The sequence below is a fragment of the Otolemur garnettii genome, unplaced genomic scaffold, assembly GCF_000181295.1.
Source record: "Otolemur garnettii isolate 467f Iridium unplaced genomic scaffold, OtoGar3 scaffold00104, whole genome shotgun sequence".
NCBI lineage: Eukaryota > Metazoa > Chordata > Mammalia > Primates > Galagidae > Otolemur > Otolemur garnettii.
In genome coordinates, this window is record NW_003852499.1 from 2951343 (window position 1) to 2968483 (window position 17141).

General features: G+C 45.2%; 1 protein-coding gene across 1 annotated transcript in view; it reads left to right on the forward strand.

The window, feature by feature from the left end:
- ANO2 (anoctamin 2) overlaps nucleotides 1-17141 on the forward strand; it is a 337924-nt gene that overhangs the window by 152014 nt on the left and 168769 nt on the right. The window contains exons 10-12 of the mRNA XM_012809303.1: nucleotides 1834-1968; nucleotides 7306-7466; nucleotides 11992-12074. Coding sequence (XP_012664757.1) covers nucleotides 1834-1968; nucleotides 7306-7466; nucleotides 11992-12074 — 379 coding nt within the window. The remainder of the gene's footprint in view (nucleotides 1-1833; nucleotides 1969-7305; nucleotides 7467-11991; nucleotides 12075-17141) is intronic.

Sequence of the window (17141 nt, forward strand, 5' to 3'; positions counted from 1 at the left end):
AAAAAAAAAAGTGTGGGCAGAGCTCCCATTTCCCTCCTGTGTTTTATGATGCAGGCTTCTGAGAAATGAAATATATTGCTCCTTGGTGGACTGTATTTTTCTTATCAGGCATCCATAATCAATATTTATCTAAGGGGAATGCTTTTATGAAGCTTAGTATGGTAATTTATTAACTTTATAAACTGGGATAAATGATATGAGTTGGCAAATTATCTTTTTAAAAGAAATAACAGGTAAGATGATTTAAAATTCGGGAATACACTTTTGGATATACATTTGAAGAAATTGAAGTCAGGATCCCCAAGAAATATCTGCACAGCCATATTCATAGCAACATTATTCACAATTACCAAAAGGTAGAAGCAGCCCAAGTGTCCAATAACACAAGCATGGATAAACAAAATGTGGTATATACGTACAACAGGATAGGATTCAGCCTTAAAAAAGAAGGAAATCCTGCCATTTGTGAAAACATAGATGGATCTTAGCTCATTATGCTACGTGAAATAACCCAGACACACAGAAGGACAAATACTGCGTGGTCCCACCTCTATGACGAATCTAAAATAGTCAAATTCATAGAACCAGTGAATAGAATAATAATTACCAGGGGCTGCAGAGAAGGGGAAATGAAGAAATGCTGGTCAAAAGCTATAAAGATTCAGTTAGGTGTGATGAATAAGCTCTGAATATCTACCGTACCATAAAAAACCTGTATTTAACAATATTGCAATGTATACTGTATTTTGTTATATATAATGCATACTTTTTGCCCAGATTTTTGAGAGAAAAATAAGGATGTACATTATACATAGGTAGTACTAATTCTGCATCTATATAAATGTTTTTTAATTCTTTTATTTATGCTTACGTGTTAAAAGTATAACTCTAGAAAGCAATGACGGTCTCCATATGCAAAGTAATACCCTGGAAAAACAAGTATACACAAATAAAAATTTGAGTTAAAAAATTAAAATGAAAGATTTTTTTTCCCGAAAGTTTGGGCCAAAAACATGGGTGCACATTATACATGGGAGTGCATTATACATGGCAAATGTGGTACTTAAACATTTGCTAAGAGAGTGGGAGTTATGTTAATTGCTCTTAACACAAGAGAAAAGATCTTTTTAATTAAACAAGCAGCAGTGGGGGGAACGGAAACTTGGAGGTAACACACAAGTTTATGGCCTGAGTATCTGTGGTCTCATAGGTATATAGTCATCTCCAAACTCATCAAGCTGTGTATGTTAAATATGTACAGCTCTTTGTATGCCAATCATATCTCCTGGTTAAAAAATAAAGAAATAGAAACCACTGATAATCCTAGCATCCAATGATGCTGTTACTAATATTTTATTAAATTTCCTCTAGCCATTTTTCAATGAGTGTGTATATGTTGGTTTGTGTATGTAAGTATACATGCCCAAATATATGATTTGTATGTTTTGCTTAAGTAAGTTAGTTCCCAAAAGGCATGTTTTCCTGTGGGTTGAGTACTGGGGCACTTATGAAAAGATGTGTGTTGTTCATCTTTGGTATGGCATCTTTTTAGTTTGCTGTTAGGGCTGGATTCCTTCTTGTGGCTCTCTTCCACATGTACAGCCAAGATAGGTTTGTATATGTGACGTCAGATGGAATGCACTTCATTTTAGAAAACTGGAGTTGTTGATTCCTTGGCTTGAGGTACCCCCTTCCCTTGAAATCTCTATCCCCTTTGTATCCATTCTAAGAGGAATGGACCTCTATGCTGACCCATCCTCAAGCATAGAACAAACAGAAATAAGGAAAGTATATATTCTTAATGTGTTTCATTTTTCTTTCTTTCTTTTGTAGAAAGTATTTTGGAGAAAAAATTGGATTATATTTTGCCTGGTTGGGATTATATACATCATTCCTTATCCCATCTTCTGTAATCGGAGTGATCGTGTTTCTTTATGGATGTGCAACAATTGAAGAAGATATCCCCAGGTAAGTCAGTTTTTAAGAAAAAGCCTCCATTCCCCTGTGTTAATAATTTGGAATTTCATCTCAGTTGCAAGCACATTTCACATGCTTCCTTCCAAAGTTCTCCCCCTCTGTCCTTCTCCTTTCCTATCCCATAGGTCACTTTCCTCCTGAGACAAATCTAGGAGGTGCAGATTCTGGGAATGGGATCTCTGTGGTCAGACACTGTTGGAATAAAATGCTATGAAGGAGCAGATAGCTCTAAAACCGGGGCAGCTCAGCCTCTATTTCAGGAGGTCAGAGACTATAGGAAGTGACAGGTCTTGTGGTGGGGCCCTTGGAGAGCCAGAAGGTAGGACAAAGGAAGAAAAGCCTGCACAGAAAATACCCCCTGAAAAGCAGTACCCGTCAGGACTGACAAGATTACATATTAGCTATGTGGCTGGACAGTGGACTCCCTGAATGCTAGTTTACCCGGCTGTAAAATGATTATCATAACACCTATTTCACGGTGTTGTGAGGACTGACAGAGATGAGATTGTGTCTGGCACACAGCAGATTAATTAATAAAAGTAAATGATTGTTGAGTAATTAAAATTATGGAAATAGAGTAAAAGAGAGAAAAGGGACACTTTAATAATATTTAGAATTTAAATGTCTCGTGCTCTTTGTAACTGTCTTTGAAAATGGAAGCTTGGTAACATATTTTAATATTCTTTTAGTATTAGAGTGCTGGAAATTAAACTTGAACTAGATTAGGCAAAATGTTATACTTCTGGGAGGCTCAAGAAACCCAGTGGCTGGCATACAGGTAGCCTAAGGAACACTGGAATAGGGACTAACCTGTCTGTCTTCTGTCTCTGATCTTTCTAGTATTTATTGGTTTCACTGCAGATTTTGACAGCTCCATAGCTTCACCTGGGCTTGCCTGGGTGCATTCACAGAAAACATAGCTCTTGTGTTTCCCTTCCCAGTTGTGATCCCTAGAGATCTGGCCTCAGGTTGATCAAAACTGGGAAACTATACTGTGCTCAGTGAATCAGTGCCAGTGCAGTGGGGTGGGATGGGGCATCAGGATGCTGGTTTATATCAGGACTTAGAATTTGTGCCTGCCTCCCCACATGGGAATATACATGGCAACAACCTGGAACTGATGTGTCTTGCACATGCTGTATTGACACCTAGGCATGTGCACTTCACATGCACACACATTGACATATGTGTAGGGATATACATATGTAAAATGCAGTTGTTATCATAGTGCCTGGCAGGGCGTGCAGTGTTCTACAACTTACAGATAGCAGCCCATCTGTGGGCTGTGGAATTGGCTTAATGGGTTCATTTTTAAATGAACTTGAATAAGGCTATTGAATAAGATAGAATGAAATAAGATATTAGTATTTATTATAAGAAGGAAGTATAAATGTTATTTCATGAGATTTTATTTCTGTTACATAAATGTATTTGAGAGGGTGAGGGGGTATATGTATTTTTCATACTGGAATCTGATGTAATAAAATTCTTCCGAATTGTAGGTCACAGACAAAACAGTTTGAAATAGGCTGCTACAAAATCATGGTCAAAGGATACAAAATTTCAGATAGACAGGAGGGATAATTTCCAGAGATTTATACATATTATACAAGACAGTGACTGTACTTAATATCAATTAAAAATTTCTAAAAGAGTAGCTTTTAAGTTATTCTCATTCCAAATAAGTGATAAGTACATAAGGGAATGCAACCCCCCCCTACCTTTTTGTAATAAAAATAGCAATAAGTATTAAGAAAATACAAAATTGAAGTTTTGGTTGTTGGTTTTTCAGACTCTGGATAGGGGGTGGCAAATCAGGAAGGTGTAAAAAATGAAAAAAATAAACATTTTATGTAGATTAAAAACTCTTCTTTAAACAGAATCATATATTTATCAAGTTTTGTGGGCCTGATGGAAACTCCTGTACCTCCTCATCAACAAAGGAATGTTCCTAAAGTCCCAATATTGAATCTGAACAAATTCATACTCTTTAGGAGTCGGTGTTGAATAGCCACTCCTAAATGTGATTAAAAATTTGCGTTATTTCTGGGATGATTTTAGAGATTACTAATTCTGGCGTCAAGCCTGAAATTTATTACCACTTTTAAACAACTTTTTATTTTGAAAAAATTATAGTCTTAGGAATTTGAAAGATAATACGGAGGGCCCCGGTGTTACCCTCCAGTGGTTTCGTCTTAATCTAACTATAGTACAATAGCAAAACCAGAAAACCGACATTGATTATGTGGAACTTTAGGTATTCTTTTTTTTTCAGTTTTTGGCCAGGGCTGGGTTTGAACCCACCACTATATGGGGCCGGCGCCCTACTCACTGAGCCACAGGCACCACCTAATTATGTGGAACTTTAAATGGTACCTTTTATCCCCACCAGCTTTGGTAGGTGAGAGATGAGCATAAGCTTATAATAATAATCCCATGGTACATTTTATAAAATTTTCGTCTACTTACAAAGGGTTTGGTTTCATTTGTTAAGCACTTACTTACATGGGTAAAGAACGCTGAAATGTTAAAAAGAAGTTGATTAATCTGAACCATATTGGAAGAAAAATTGGGTCCTTTAGGTCTGAGACCTTCAAAGCAGCTGTTTAGTCTGAGTTTCTGGGGTAGTTGCCTCTTTGTACTTTCTCCCTTGGTGCTAGCACAGCCCAGCATCGCCGCACAGGTGAGCAATGGTTCTCTCTGAAGAACACTGTTCCTTCCAGGTCTTGGTCCAGCTGCTTGTCAGGCCATTTATCAACTCTCTTAATGCTTTCTCAAGAAAATGATAGATTGAAGGACTATGCCATTAGATTTATAGCCACAGTTACTTCTCACTAGAAATCTGTAGATTATGCAGCCAGGGGGTGACCTAGACGTGATTTCAATTCTGGGTGGGCGTCCCTCATCTTTCAGCCCCTCTCAGGAAACACAAAGTCATTTTAATGTCATTCATAGCCAGAATTCCTCCAGAATTCTGCTAAAATTGCATTAAAAAACCCATATATATATATATATATATAAAGCATTCTGACTTCAAATGTAAATGATTAGAGGAGAATTTATGCTGCAGAGAACGGCTGCCATTGTGTACAGATGATTGATAGCTGCCTGCATTCTGATTTAGAAACCAAGCATTTATACTGCACTTACGTTCCAAAGTGCTGTGCACCACGTTGGCAGCTAATACTTTTCTCATTTCTGACTTTTAGTACTGACTGTGACTAGATTTAACGAGAATTCAGTTAACTAGGCTCATCTCTCTCCCCAGTCCATGCTTTAAAAAATCTTGAACAAAGTGAAATCCCTAAGATACATACTTGAAGGGCAGCACTGAGGACGCCTATGTTCTCAGTCATGGCCAAAAGGCAAAGGTCTTTACCAGAATTTATGCAGACAAACAGTTTTCTGTGTAAATCTGTTTTCTAAGAGGGCACTATCTTCTCTCAAAGTAGCAATTCCTTAACTACCTAGCTAACCCTCGTCTGACCCCAAATGACCTAGAAGTCTTAACATAAACTTTGCTGTCTAGTTACCGGTAAGATCATGACCAGGTGAAACTAGTACAGCTGAAAGTAAGATGTTGCCATTTAATATTTTTGAAGTGAATGAGTCATTCTTATTGACATGTGCCAATGGAGAGCTTAACAGCCAGTCGGCGAGGAACTGGGCTTTATCCTCAGAGACTTCTGAGTTTCCATTCTCTCACACAGAAGGCCTTTCCCTGCTGGGGGATTTAATAGCTCATTAAAAACAGAAGGCTAGAAGCTAGGACTTGACAGAAAGTGACAGCCCTCAGTAAATCTTCCTTCAACTTCTTAACGAAGTGGGAAATAGACCCAGGCATTCCTTTGACTTCGCAGGTCCCACCTAAGCACTTGCTTCAGCACACAGGGCACCAGCCTGCTCGCTGGGAAGTGGCCTCCCACCTGGAAGCCCTGCTCCGTAGTGCCCTCTACTGCCGCTGTCTGTGGACGACGCAGCTGTGATTTTCAGTGCCATGTCCCCTACCTCCCCACCACTCTGTCTCCAGCTGCTCCCTGAGAACAGCAGAGGCCTTATTTTCACGTAGTCTTGGGTTCTCCATCCTTTCCCACCAAACCATGAACTCAGACACCCATCCATTTCCCTAGGAGAATATTACATGCCAGAGTGATGAATTCATTCATTTTCCTACCAGTATATGGTATGAAGGAATATTGGGGGAGCCATTCAGAGGTAGCAGTTCTGTTGGTTTTTATTTGCAAGCATTCCTATGATCCAACTAGTCACCTAACGAATTAACAAGACTTTATATGTATTCACCAGTTCATCAGAGAGAAATGTACTTGGAATAGGTTAAGAAACAGGCTGTGAGAGGTTATTTAGTGCATGCTTATCTCTCCAAGTGTTAGAGAATCTAGACCTTGGAAGAATTTACCTTGTTCTTCATAACCTATTTTTTTTCTTTTTGAGACAGAGTCTTACTATGTTGCCCTCAGTAGAATGCTGTGGCATCACAGCTCACAGCAACCTCAAACTCTTGGGCTTAAGTCATCCTTTTGCCTCAGCCTCCCAGGTAGCTGGGACTACAGGCACTCACCACAATGCCCGGCTGTTTTTTTGGTTATAGTTGTCGTTGTTTGGCAGGCCTGGGCTGGATTTGAACCCACCAGCTCTGGTGTATGTGGCTGGCACCCTAGCTGCTTGAGCTATAGGCGCTGAGCCTTCATAAGCTATTTTTTGGTTATAATAATTCTTACTGGACAGAGTTTGTTAATCTCCATCCTGCAAATGGCCATATAACTAATGCTCTTAGGAAAGGGATTTATTCTCAGTTCTTTCTCATGTAGCTGTTTCATGCAGAAGTAAGAGCTTGTGCAGGTCCAGCCATACCTCATGTGTGTCTGTATTTGTGACTAGTGGTACCTGTTTGTGAGACAGCCAATAGGGTTTGTCAAATAGGCTCTACTGGAAGAATGGATGACAAAATCTGACTTCAGTTTGGTGATTTATTCACAATTGTTGCTATTTCTCACCAATCTCATCTCTAGGCATTTTGAAAGGACATCATAAAGCATAATTCAATGCATATCTCTGACAGGTGATTACTAATTTTCTTGGACACTTCTAGCAACAGGAAGCTCTATGCCTCAGAAAATCTTTGTTTGTTTTGGACAAAATAGGAGAGTAACACTCTGTAAATGAAGAGACCAATCCGAACTCCTTAAACATTCCTTACTTATGGAATTGACACACTTAAACATAGATTTGTAAATGTTTGGGGGTTGATTGTCTTGGGGGAGGGGGCCCTGCCTGAGCTCTGTGACCTGGAGCCTCTGTCTGTCACAGCAGAGAGATGTGTGACCACCAGAACTCCTTCACCATGTGTCCACTGTGTGACAAGTCCTGTGATTACTGGAACCTCAGCTCAGCCTGCGGAACTGCGCGAGCCAGCCATCTGTTCGACAACCCGGCCACTGTCTTCTTCTCCATCTTCATGGCCCTATGGGGTGAGTGGTCAGGGTGATACCTTCAAATGGGTGCAGCCAGCTAGCTGTAATGCTCATACCCTCCAGTTTACTTACTTTGGTATTTTTTCCTTCATCTCCTAGGAAGTATTTTAGGGTTAATACTTTCTTTACTTGCATGTGTGACTAGAAATAGGAATATCCTGCATGGCTTTGCCTGTTTTCTCTTAGACATAGTTGTGCTAACCCTGCATGAGTCTTATGCATAATTTATTCAGAATCTGAACCAATGCGTATTTTGAAAACCCCTGGCACACCCATGAGACACCTCAGTTACGTTCACTTCATTATGTGAGATCGTCTGTGTCATGTGGTGCAACCAGAGAGGCAGAATGACCGTCATGGTCACAGAGTTAGCTGGTATTAAAGTGGGCTGAAATCTGGCGTCCTGACTGTAGGTTCAGTGTTTTTTTTTTTGGGATGCGATGAGTGTTGGCTATAGAGGTTTTATTTAAGGCCAGTGTAATGTTTTCAGTATTTCCACCAAAGGGATTTGTGAAGGGAAGAACAGATAGTTCCTTCATTTTCCTCCCCCTTCCTTACCCCTAGAGCAGTGGTTCTCAACCTACCTAATGCCATGACCCTTTAATATGGTCCCTGTGGGTTGAGAACTGCTGCCCTAGAGTGTCAGTGTAATATCAGCTGCCCTATAGTGTAATATCAGCATAATAAACTTACTCTGAGCCATCACTGTCTGATCACGCATGCACACACACACACACATATACTCACTCTCACTCCTATTCTCACAAACTGCAATAATCTGGAATAACCGCCCCAGGGTAACTGAACATTTCTAAGAAAACACACCCGTGTGTATTAGAAGACAGGCCACGTCATTATGTTTCAGCTCGTTGGAGTAGCCCCCTGGTCTTTTCTCACCACTGAGTGTGCAGGCCCTTAGCTTTCCCCCGGGGCCACAGCCTGGCAGGACCACAGCCTTGCTGCAGGACAGCTTGATTTATCACTGACTCCGTGGGGCCTGGAGGACATGCTGGGACGGGCCCTGTCGCACATAGCCCTGAGAGGAGGAGGGGAAGGAGAGAGGGAGAAATCTATCCTCAGTGGCGCTAGGAGGACCCTCTTTCTCCATCACTGCAAGGACTTCTACTTGGGTGGAGACAGAACTTGACTGGAAAAATTCCCACACGGTGAGGCCACCGAGAAGAGTTTCCAGGGGTCAGTCTATTCTCTTTTGCTAGAGAGAGCAGCTGTTGTTCAGGAGCACATGGGCTGTGGTCAGCACCTCAAGAGTTGGAACAGGGAGGAGGAAATGCAAATTGTGACCACGGAGCTGGGGAATGGTTCGCAGGAAGGGTTAGTGGGACAAACGGAAGTTGAGACTTGCTGCCTGAGAAGTCCTAGGCAGCTCTGTGCCTTCCTAGCACGTGTCTTATAATTACCCCAGGAGCCATCTGAACTGGTTTGGAACCCAGAATCCATATTCATCTTTTTGATGTATTACAACCTTATTCCCATAATTTGTCTTGCAGATATTACCACCACTGAGTACATGAAACTTAATAATGCTGAATCCCTGATCTTTTGAGAACTTTCTTGGGACACGTAATCCCTTGTGTAGAGAAACGTGGCTTTTAATCATACTTCCCAGTCTCAAGTTCCCCCTAACTACCTCTTCCCTTTCCTGAATGGTTGCAGTGAGCAGACACCTCCCACCCCCTCTGAGAGCCTCACTGCTCATTGCCTCACCCTGGTTCCTCTCTCTTCCTCTGAAATCACAGTGCAGGGAAAATACTAGGGGGTGGGATGGTATTGGAACTTCTGGGCATGGGGGAGGGTTTCATTTTGTTTCTTTGAATAGTGTTGCTGTGTTTTATGTGATTGTGTACTTGGTCGCAGCAGCCGAAAGCCCTTAGGCACAATTGCCTACAAATTACAATTAAAAATAATAGTAATGCCTGAGAATGCCACAAGTGTTATGATTAGTGGTTCCGTGCTGGGTGGGCTGGGCTCAGGAATGCCCAGAATGAGGCCCAGAATGAGGTTCTATGCAGAGATGCAGGCTGGTGGTGGCAGTAGAGGTGATGGTAGCTGAGGTCCTAGAGGATACTAGACAGCGGGACTGGAGTCTGTCAGAGTCCTCAGACCCAGCTCCCCTGTGGTTCTGGCTTCATACTTGATCTTAGCCAAAAGGCAGAGAAGTGATGTGGTTCTGGCTTCAAACTCCAGTGAGCTTTGGGAAAGAGAATGAAGCCCTACCGGAAAGGGAAGTAATGAGACAGGGCCAGTGAAGAGAGGTCAAGGACACTGATGTAGGGTCAGGCAGTCCTAACTGTCTCAGGGGCTGACCCGCTGGGGATCCCATAGCAAGTAGACATGGCACTGAAGCCAGTCTCTTAACCAAGGTGCCATGTTACTCTGGGCATACCCACAGTGCTTTGTGACAAGAGAGTAAGGTGTGTGCAAGGTATGTGGTATAGATGTGCACCCGGGAACCCAGGTTGCCCCTCCCACATGTGATCCCCCACACCCTGGTCCCCACCACTTCTCTGCCCTCATCTGTTCCCACAGGGCACAGCCTTCCTCGGGACTGAGGAGGGTGCACAGGCAGTGGAGGGTGCATGGGAAGAGGAGGGACCTGCCCCTGTTCTCAGAGCATCCCCAAGCCAGGGCCAGTGTTGGGAGGTCAGAATACCCTCACGTGGAAAAGGCCTCAGGGGAGAAAAACACACACATCAGGGCACCATAATGGAGCTGCAAGTCAAGCAAATACAACTTTAAGTAACCAGCACATGGCTGTTTCTGTGCTCAGTTCCGCATTGTGCCCAGACTAGACATGGGCAGTTAAGAGCCCAGCAGGAATTTACAGTCCTGTTTTTACACCACACACATGAGTGGCAGCTGACGGTCCAGCACAGCACATGGTGAAGTGTGCTCAGGAGTGGCCTGAAGCTGCAGGGAGTGACGTTGCTTCCCTATCCAGGAGCCATGACCAAAGGCAGCAGGAAGACAGGGTGCCATATGGACTGACTTTCTGGAAAAGGGGGACTTGAGCTGGGTCAGGAGGGGATGAGGGTAGACACGAGAAGACAGTAATATAGGAGGAGACCATTTTCATAAGCTGGGGATGGAGAGGTTGGTGAGGAGATGCCCAGCAGCCTCACAGGTGTGCGTGTTGACAAATGTGGGATGAGACCCCGGCAGGTGATTCGGGTAGACACAAGCCACCCTGGTATCCAGAGAGAAGGACATGTTCAGAGACTGTAATGACCCCTGAGTTGAGGCAGCAGCACTGGCCTCCTGCTCTGCCCGTTCCTCCTTCCTTGCCCAGACCCCACTGCTCTTCAGAATTCAGCCCAGATTTCCCCATCTCTGGCAGCCAGCGGCCCTCTCCTGCAGGCCCACAGCTTTTCTCTGTCACTCTTGAGGCCCTGATCACTTTATGTCTTGCACCGTAGGTATTTATGATCTCGTCTCAGGGGCTGTAAACAACTTGAGAGCAAAATCCACATCAGACTCTCCTAATCCCACCCCCATGTCTAGAACAGTGTTTTGTACGTTGCAGATACCTTAGGCAGAGCTGTGTTTTTGCAGGATTAGAAATTTACTCAAATTACTCAAATAACAAGAGATTTATTGCAAGAAAGCAAGAGGCAAGCTCCTGGATGAAGGAAGTGAAATATAGCCTGGCCTCTTGGGAGCAGAACTGGAGAAGCTATTAGAAACCACAGGCTTCCCTCTCCTCAGGTGCTGCATGGGCTTGCTCTCCCATCCCCGCTTCTCTTAGTGTCTCTTAGTTTTAATTTTCTAAAGAGAGAATCTGATCAGTCCGTCAGCAGGCTCCAGATCAGTGTTCAACTCTGGTGAACAGCCACAGGAGGGCTGCAGTGCCAGGTTCCTCCCAGGGCAATGCTGGGCTTGCCCTTCAGGGGGTGTGGGTGGGATGGGCAAAGTGACGGATGTGAGGGTAAAGGAGGCATTCTACAGATATTTGCTAAGTGAATGGAAGAACGAATGTGTGCCACTTTACAGAGGTCATTCTGCCAGCTGCATGCAGGAGGGCTCAGGAGGCTGAGAGTCTGGGGTCGCGTGGAACTGTTAGGAGAATTCTGTGTAACCTTTCAATGAGATGAGTAGGGCCCAGAAAAGGGCAGTGGCTCTGGGGACTGGAAGAAAGAAGTGGAGGGAAAAGTGAGAATTCTGATTCAGGGCAGGAAGGAGCCATGTATGGCACAGGGAAGCTAATTACAGACCCCTTCATATTTTACTTTCTCCATCCCTCCACTCTTCCTTCATTTCTTGGGATCAGTATTTAGACATCTCTCCCTGTCTAGAAATGGAGAAAGGAGTGTATATATCTCTTGGCTCTCAGGGATGTGGACTACTTCAAGCAGTTCCAGCTAGACGTAGGAAGAGGGGGCTAAATGCTTTAAAGAGAGCTCTTAAATTTGCAATCTACAAGTTTACCCCCCTCTCTGCCAGCGAATCCAAAGGGTACTCAGAACACGCTCTTCAAAACTAATAGAGTTCTCTTTTTCTTTTTAAGCTACTATGTTTCTGGAAAACTGGAAGAGACTACAGATGCGACTGGGCTACTTCTGGGACCTGACTGGTATAGAGGAGGAGGAAGTGAGTTCTGTTGCTTGTTTCTGCGGGCCCTTGCTTTGCTTTGACTCTGGAAATGGATTGTCTCGAGGCATATGGCCACACTGTCCCTGTTTGTGCAGACTGGCTCCGCGGGCTGAGCCGTGGGCCGTACACACTGAGGTGACCCCTTCTTCCCTTGAGCTGGAAGACATTGGGCCTGATGGGTAGCCAGATGTCCCAGTGCCCTACTCTGGGAAGAGATGGCACAAGACACAAGAAAAAGAGGCAAAGAGTATCCTTGAGAGCATGGGGCCAGAGAATCAGGGATATGTCAGATGCCTCTGTGGGCTAGTAGGGGGCTGGAGAAGGCAGGGGTGCCAGATACTGGTTGCCCTTGGTGCCTGTGGAAGAATAAAGAAGCCTCTATGGTGTAAGCCAGAGCACTGGCGTGGAACCGGAGGGTGAGCTAAGGCGAAGGGGGAGGGTCTTTGGGAGCCTAGCTGTCTGTAGAGATGTTGTCTAGAGTGTAAACAAATCAGCACCCCAGCCTCAGTGATGGTGACTTTAATGGGCAGTGTGTGGTGATTGCTTCTGTGATCTACTCCCACTGTAGCTCCTGCTTCTCTAAACAGCAGCCCCACATGGGCTCAGTGCTTTGTCCCCTCTTCTTCCTCCTAGTTCACTGAGCTCTCTCTGTTCTCACCATTAACACCTGCAAGGGCTACTGATACCATGTGCCACCATGAACTGAAGAGCCAATGTGATTATCAGATAGGGACGCCCAACGTGTGGATGCTACTGGTGAAAGGCAACGCTGTCAGTAGCACAGGCAGCCCCAGCCACAGGGTGGCTGCACAGAGCACAGGCTGCCCTGCACTTCCCAGCAGTGACTGATGGGCTTGTCTTGGACTTAGAACCTCTGCCTTTGTGGCCCTGATGTTTTATGAGCAAACAGTGGAATCCCCAAGTTAGTCTGTTCTCAAGCCTTGTGTCCCCATGTCTGTGGTGTGTTGTCATTACCTATTTTTAAAGCTCTAGTTAGTCAACTTGCCTTTGCTCAGGAGGGTTAGGAGTGGCAGGAGCCACAGGGCAGCTGCATGGAACCTGCCCATCCAGGTTGTGCTGCCTAAAGGTGCTGGGCGGGGAGCTCTTCTCTAACCTCTGTGGGTCTTCACTTGACTGCACCCTATCCCTCTCCACCCTGCCGCATGCGCTGGGTAAATAAACCTGCTCTCCAGTCCTAGGCATTACACACATACCCTAAGACTAACACTGTCATGGATTCTATAGCAAGAGAGAGCATGTAGGCCAGGTGCAGTGGCTGGCACCTGTAATCCTAACACTCTGGGAGGCTGAGGTGGAAGGATTGCCTGAGCTCAGGAGTTCAAACTGAGCAAGAGTGAGACCCTACTCTACTAAAACCAGAAAAACTAGCCAGGTGTTTGGGTGGGCACCTGTAGTCCCAACTACTTGGAGGCTGAGGGAAGAGAATAGCTTGAAACTTGGAGTTTCAGGTTGCTGTGAGCTATGACTCTATGGTACTCTAGCCTGGGGCAACAGAGTGAGACTTGTCTCAAAAAAAGAAGAAATAAAGAAAGTGAGAGACAGAGAGACAGAGAGATTGTGTACATATGGATTCTGCCTTTAGCAGGATTTGAATTATTTAGAAACACAAACAGTGGAGGATAACAGAGACAATTGTATTTCTTGGAGGAAAATGCCTAAACTGGTGGTTCTAATAGAAAGAGCTACAGAAGTGAGACTGTGGGTGATCTAGTCGGGACATCTTTGTCCTATTGGTTGGTCCTATTTACTTCAGCTGAAATCTATCTTGTGTGTGTGTGTGTGTGTGTGTGTCTGCATATGAGAGAGAGAGAGAGAGAAAGACTTTTGCTTGGGGGAGGTGGGTGGAGTGCAGTTCCTACTCTCCTAATGAATGCAGGGCGCTAGGATGTCTGCGCAAAAGAAAAGAAGAAACCTCCTGGCATCCAAGCCTGTGTGGGGCCAAAGACAAGCTAAATGTGTCCGCTAAGTTGAGTCAAGGAGGCCCTCACGTCTCTCTGTTGGAGAGAGTGTAAACACATTCCCTCACACAGAAAAGCATCAGCTATAACTCAATACCCTTGAAATCTCTATAATAAGCCCCTGGCAGGAATGAGATGATAATCCATTTTTCTTTCTGTAGTCAGGTTTCCTGTTTATCTGTTTAACCCAATGAGCCATGGTAACTTCCTGGGAGGTACACGATTTGAGGAACTCGTGCGCTGGCTGAGAGTGGCTTGGCTGAGATTGGGTTTACCCATGGCACAAGCAGACGGGCCTGATGGGGTCTGCGTGTGATGTTACTGCAAGGCTGGTTGGTTGTGTTGCATGGCTGGCATGCACCACATGTGCATAGCCTGGGGCCAGGCACGAATGAGAGGTAGATAGCATGGTGCTTTCCCTCAGTGTATTTCCATTTTGGATTGGCGCACACAAAATTTGGCTCAATTCTGAACATAGCCTTTAAGCACATGTCATGTACCAGGTTTGGCATGGAGGGTGGGACCACTCAGGTGCAGTGTCTGATCTCCAGAGGGTCACATTCAGCAGGGTACTGTCTGGTCTGCAAATAGTTAGCATAACACAGAGGGTATATGAAAGGAATCCCTCTGGGGAATGAAGGCAGAGGAAACACTTTTTAAAAAGCAGGGTTTTGAAGACCGGTTGACTAGAAGGGGCATCCATAAGGAGAAAACAGCAACAGAAGCTTGGCCCTGGGGAAGTGAGGGCTGTGGGTAAGAAACAGCAAGATGCCTGCAAAGTCAAGTTGGCTGCAGGGAACAGGGCTCTGAAGGCAGCAGGGAGGGATAGGCAAGGAGGAAGGATGGTGTGGGGTGGTCAGGGAGGTTGTTGATTGCTAATCCTTGCCCGCCAGCCGTGGGAAGGCATGGAGAGCAGGATAGCAAGGTGCCTGTGACTTGAACGAGGAGGGTCCTGGGCCCTACAGGAAGCATTGTGTGTTGAAGCAAAGGTCTAAGCTACATTTAGATGAGAGGTAAGAGCAGGGCAGGGTTCTTGTAGGCCATGATTCTCCCAGAATGAGGAATGCTTGCCAGGCTAGCGAGCTTCCGAACCTCCAGTTTTCCCTGTGTTCTCTTGCCTCCTCAGGGGGAGGGAGGAAGCTAACTCACACATGCTCCAACTTGTGGGCCACCCCAGGAGAGGTGGAATGAGATGCGTGGCTGAAGTCCAGCCTGTGACCCAGGGAGAAACCACAGAAGACTGGAGACTCCTTTCTTACAAGGGCAGGGAGGGAACCGAGCAAACAAACCCAGTGAGCCAGTGCTGCCCCTGCCTACTGGGTTTCCCTGTGGGCACCGGCAAGGGACTTACTGAAGGACTCAGTTGAATCCTGTTTGTCCTTGTAGCTGGGAGGCCTGCAGCACCTCCAGAGTCTTACTTTGAAGTGAGGTTAATCTTCAGTCCAGAGGGGTCTCTTGCCTAATTAGCTTCTGTCACATTCTGGGGTCTCTTGGAGACTGTTGCCTTATTTTCCATCCCTCACCTGTCACATCAAGCTTTAGATGTCCCCAATGGCTTTCTGTCACTCAGGAAACCAAATCCCTTGCCTAGCTTTCTGGCCTCCGCTTGTGTTTCCATTCACAGGTTCTGCCCCAGGTTCATCCCAGTCTTTTCATGGGCTGTTGCTGCTGTGCAGAATACTATTCCCCCAGTGTCCACCTGGTCTGCACTGTCTTGGCTTTTCTGTCTCTGTAGACTGTCACCTTCCTCCTGTTGGTCTTCTCCACCCCCAATCTGTAGCAGCCATTCCCCTTTATTGCTTCTTTTGTTTTATCTTCATCTGGGAGTTTCCTACTTGTGTATGGGTTTATTTACTGCTACCTTCCTCCACTTGAAAATATGCTTCATGGAAGGAGGGAGGTTGTCTCCAGGACCAGTGTTGTTAGCCTCAGTGAGTGCAGCTGACTCTTGGTGAAGACATTTATTGCAGGCATTTCTGGATCAACCTCTTTGGATCAGCCCATGGGTGGACCTGGGCTGGTCCAGGTTCTTCTCTCGGGCCTGCTCCTGAGGAGACCAGAAGGGAATAGTTCCCAGTAGTTCCCAATAGATCTCTTGCTGAGAGGCGTGATGCATTTATGATGTTTTGGTATCAGATCATGCCATCCAGGGAGGTCGTGTCTGGGGAGCATCAGGAGTTGTGCAGGTCTGCCCATAGCTGGGTGTGTCAAAGCAGCCCTCTCAGGGTCTAGACTACGCTCTGGCCAGACACTCAGTTGTCCACTTTGAGGGGTTTTTCAACCTCACCCAGCCTACTTGGCTGCAAACAGGGAGATCCTTGTGTGACTTGCTTCAGCCCAAGTGCAGAGCTGCCCAACTCTGATTTGAGTTTCAGACTTTTCCTGTCCATGTGCCAATAAAGCTGGGCTTGTTCTAAAAAGATGAGGGGATCAGCATGGGGGAGATGGGGTGGGGCACTGGCACACCTAGAAGGATACAAGGAAACTCCTTTGTGTGACATCACAGCATGTCTTAGAAAGTCAGAGGTGGGTGCAGATATCCTCCTGGTCTGTTAGGAGAACCTCCCTCAGCCCCTTTGCCGGGCACAAAAGGGGAGACAGTCACCTGGCTCAAAAAGGTTTGGAAGCCACATCCTGGTACTCACCAAGAGACACTGCTACAGTTTTTATTAAAATCTTCCACTGGAATAATGTAGAAGAAAAGCAAGGCAATTTCAGGGGCCATGGGAAATTCAAATTACATTTCTCAAAGAAGTATTTCTGCAGGACAGAAATATTCATCGTTAGAGTCAAAAAGTTCTTCTTTGCAGGCCTTTTAATATGCTCATCATGGCTCTCAGAAAGGTGAAACGTCGTGCAGTGTTTTCCGATCTTTTAGACCCCAGAATCCTTTTTTAGCTAAAAATCTCTCCGTACACACCTCAGGAAATGGTGTGTTGGAGAAGGAATGAAGGTGAGAGACAAAAATCAAACGCCCTTCACGAGCATTTAGAGATTGCTGTGTGTTCTGCGTGGTGCCAATTACTGTGAGAAACATAAAGTGATAACAAAGCCGGTAGCCAGTCCTTAGGTTAGGATAAGAAGA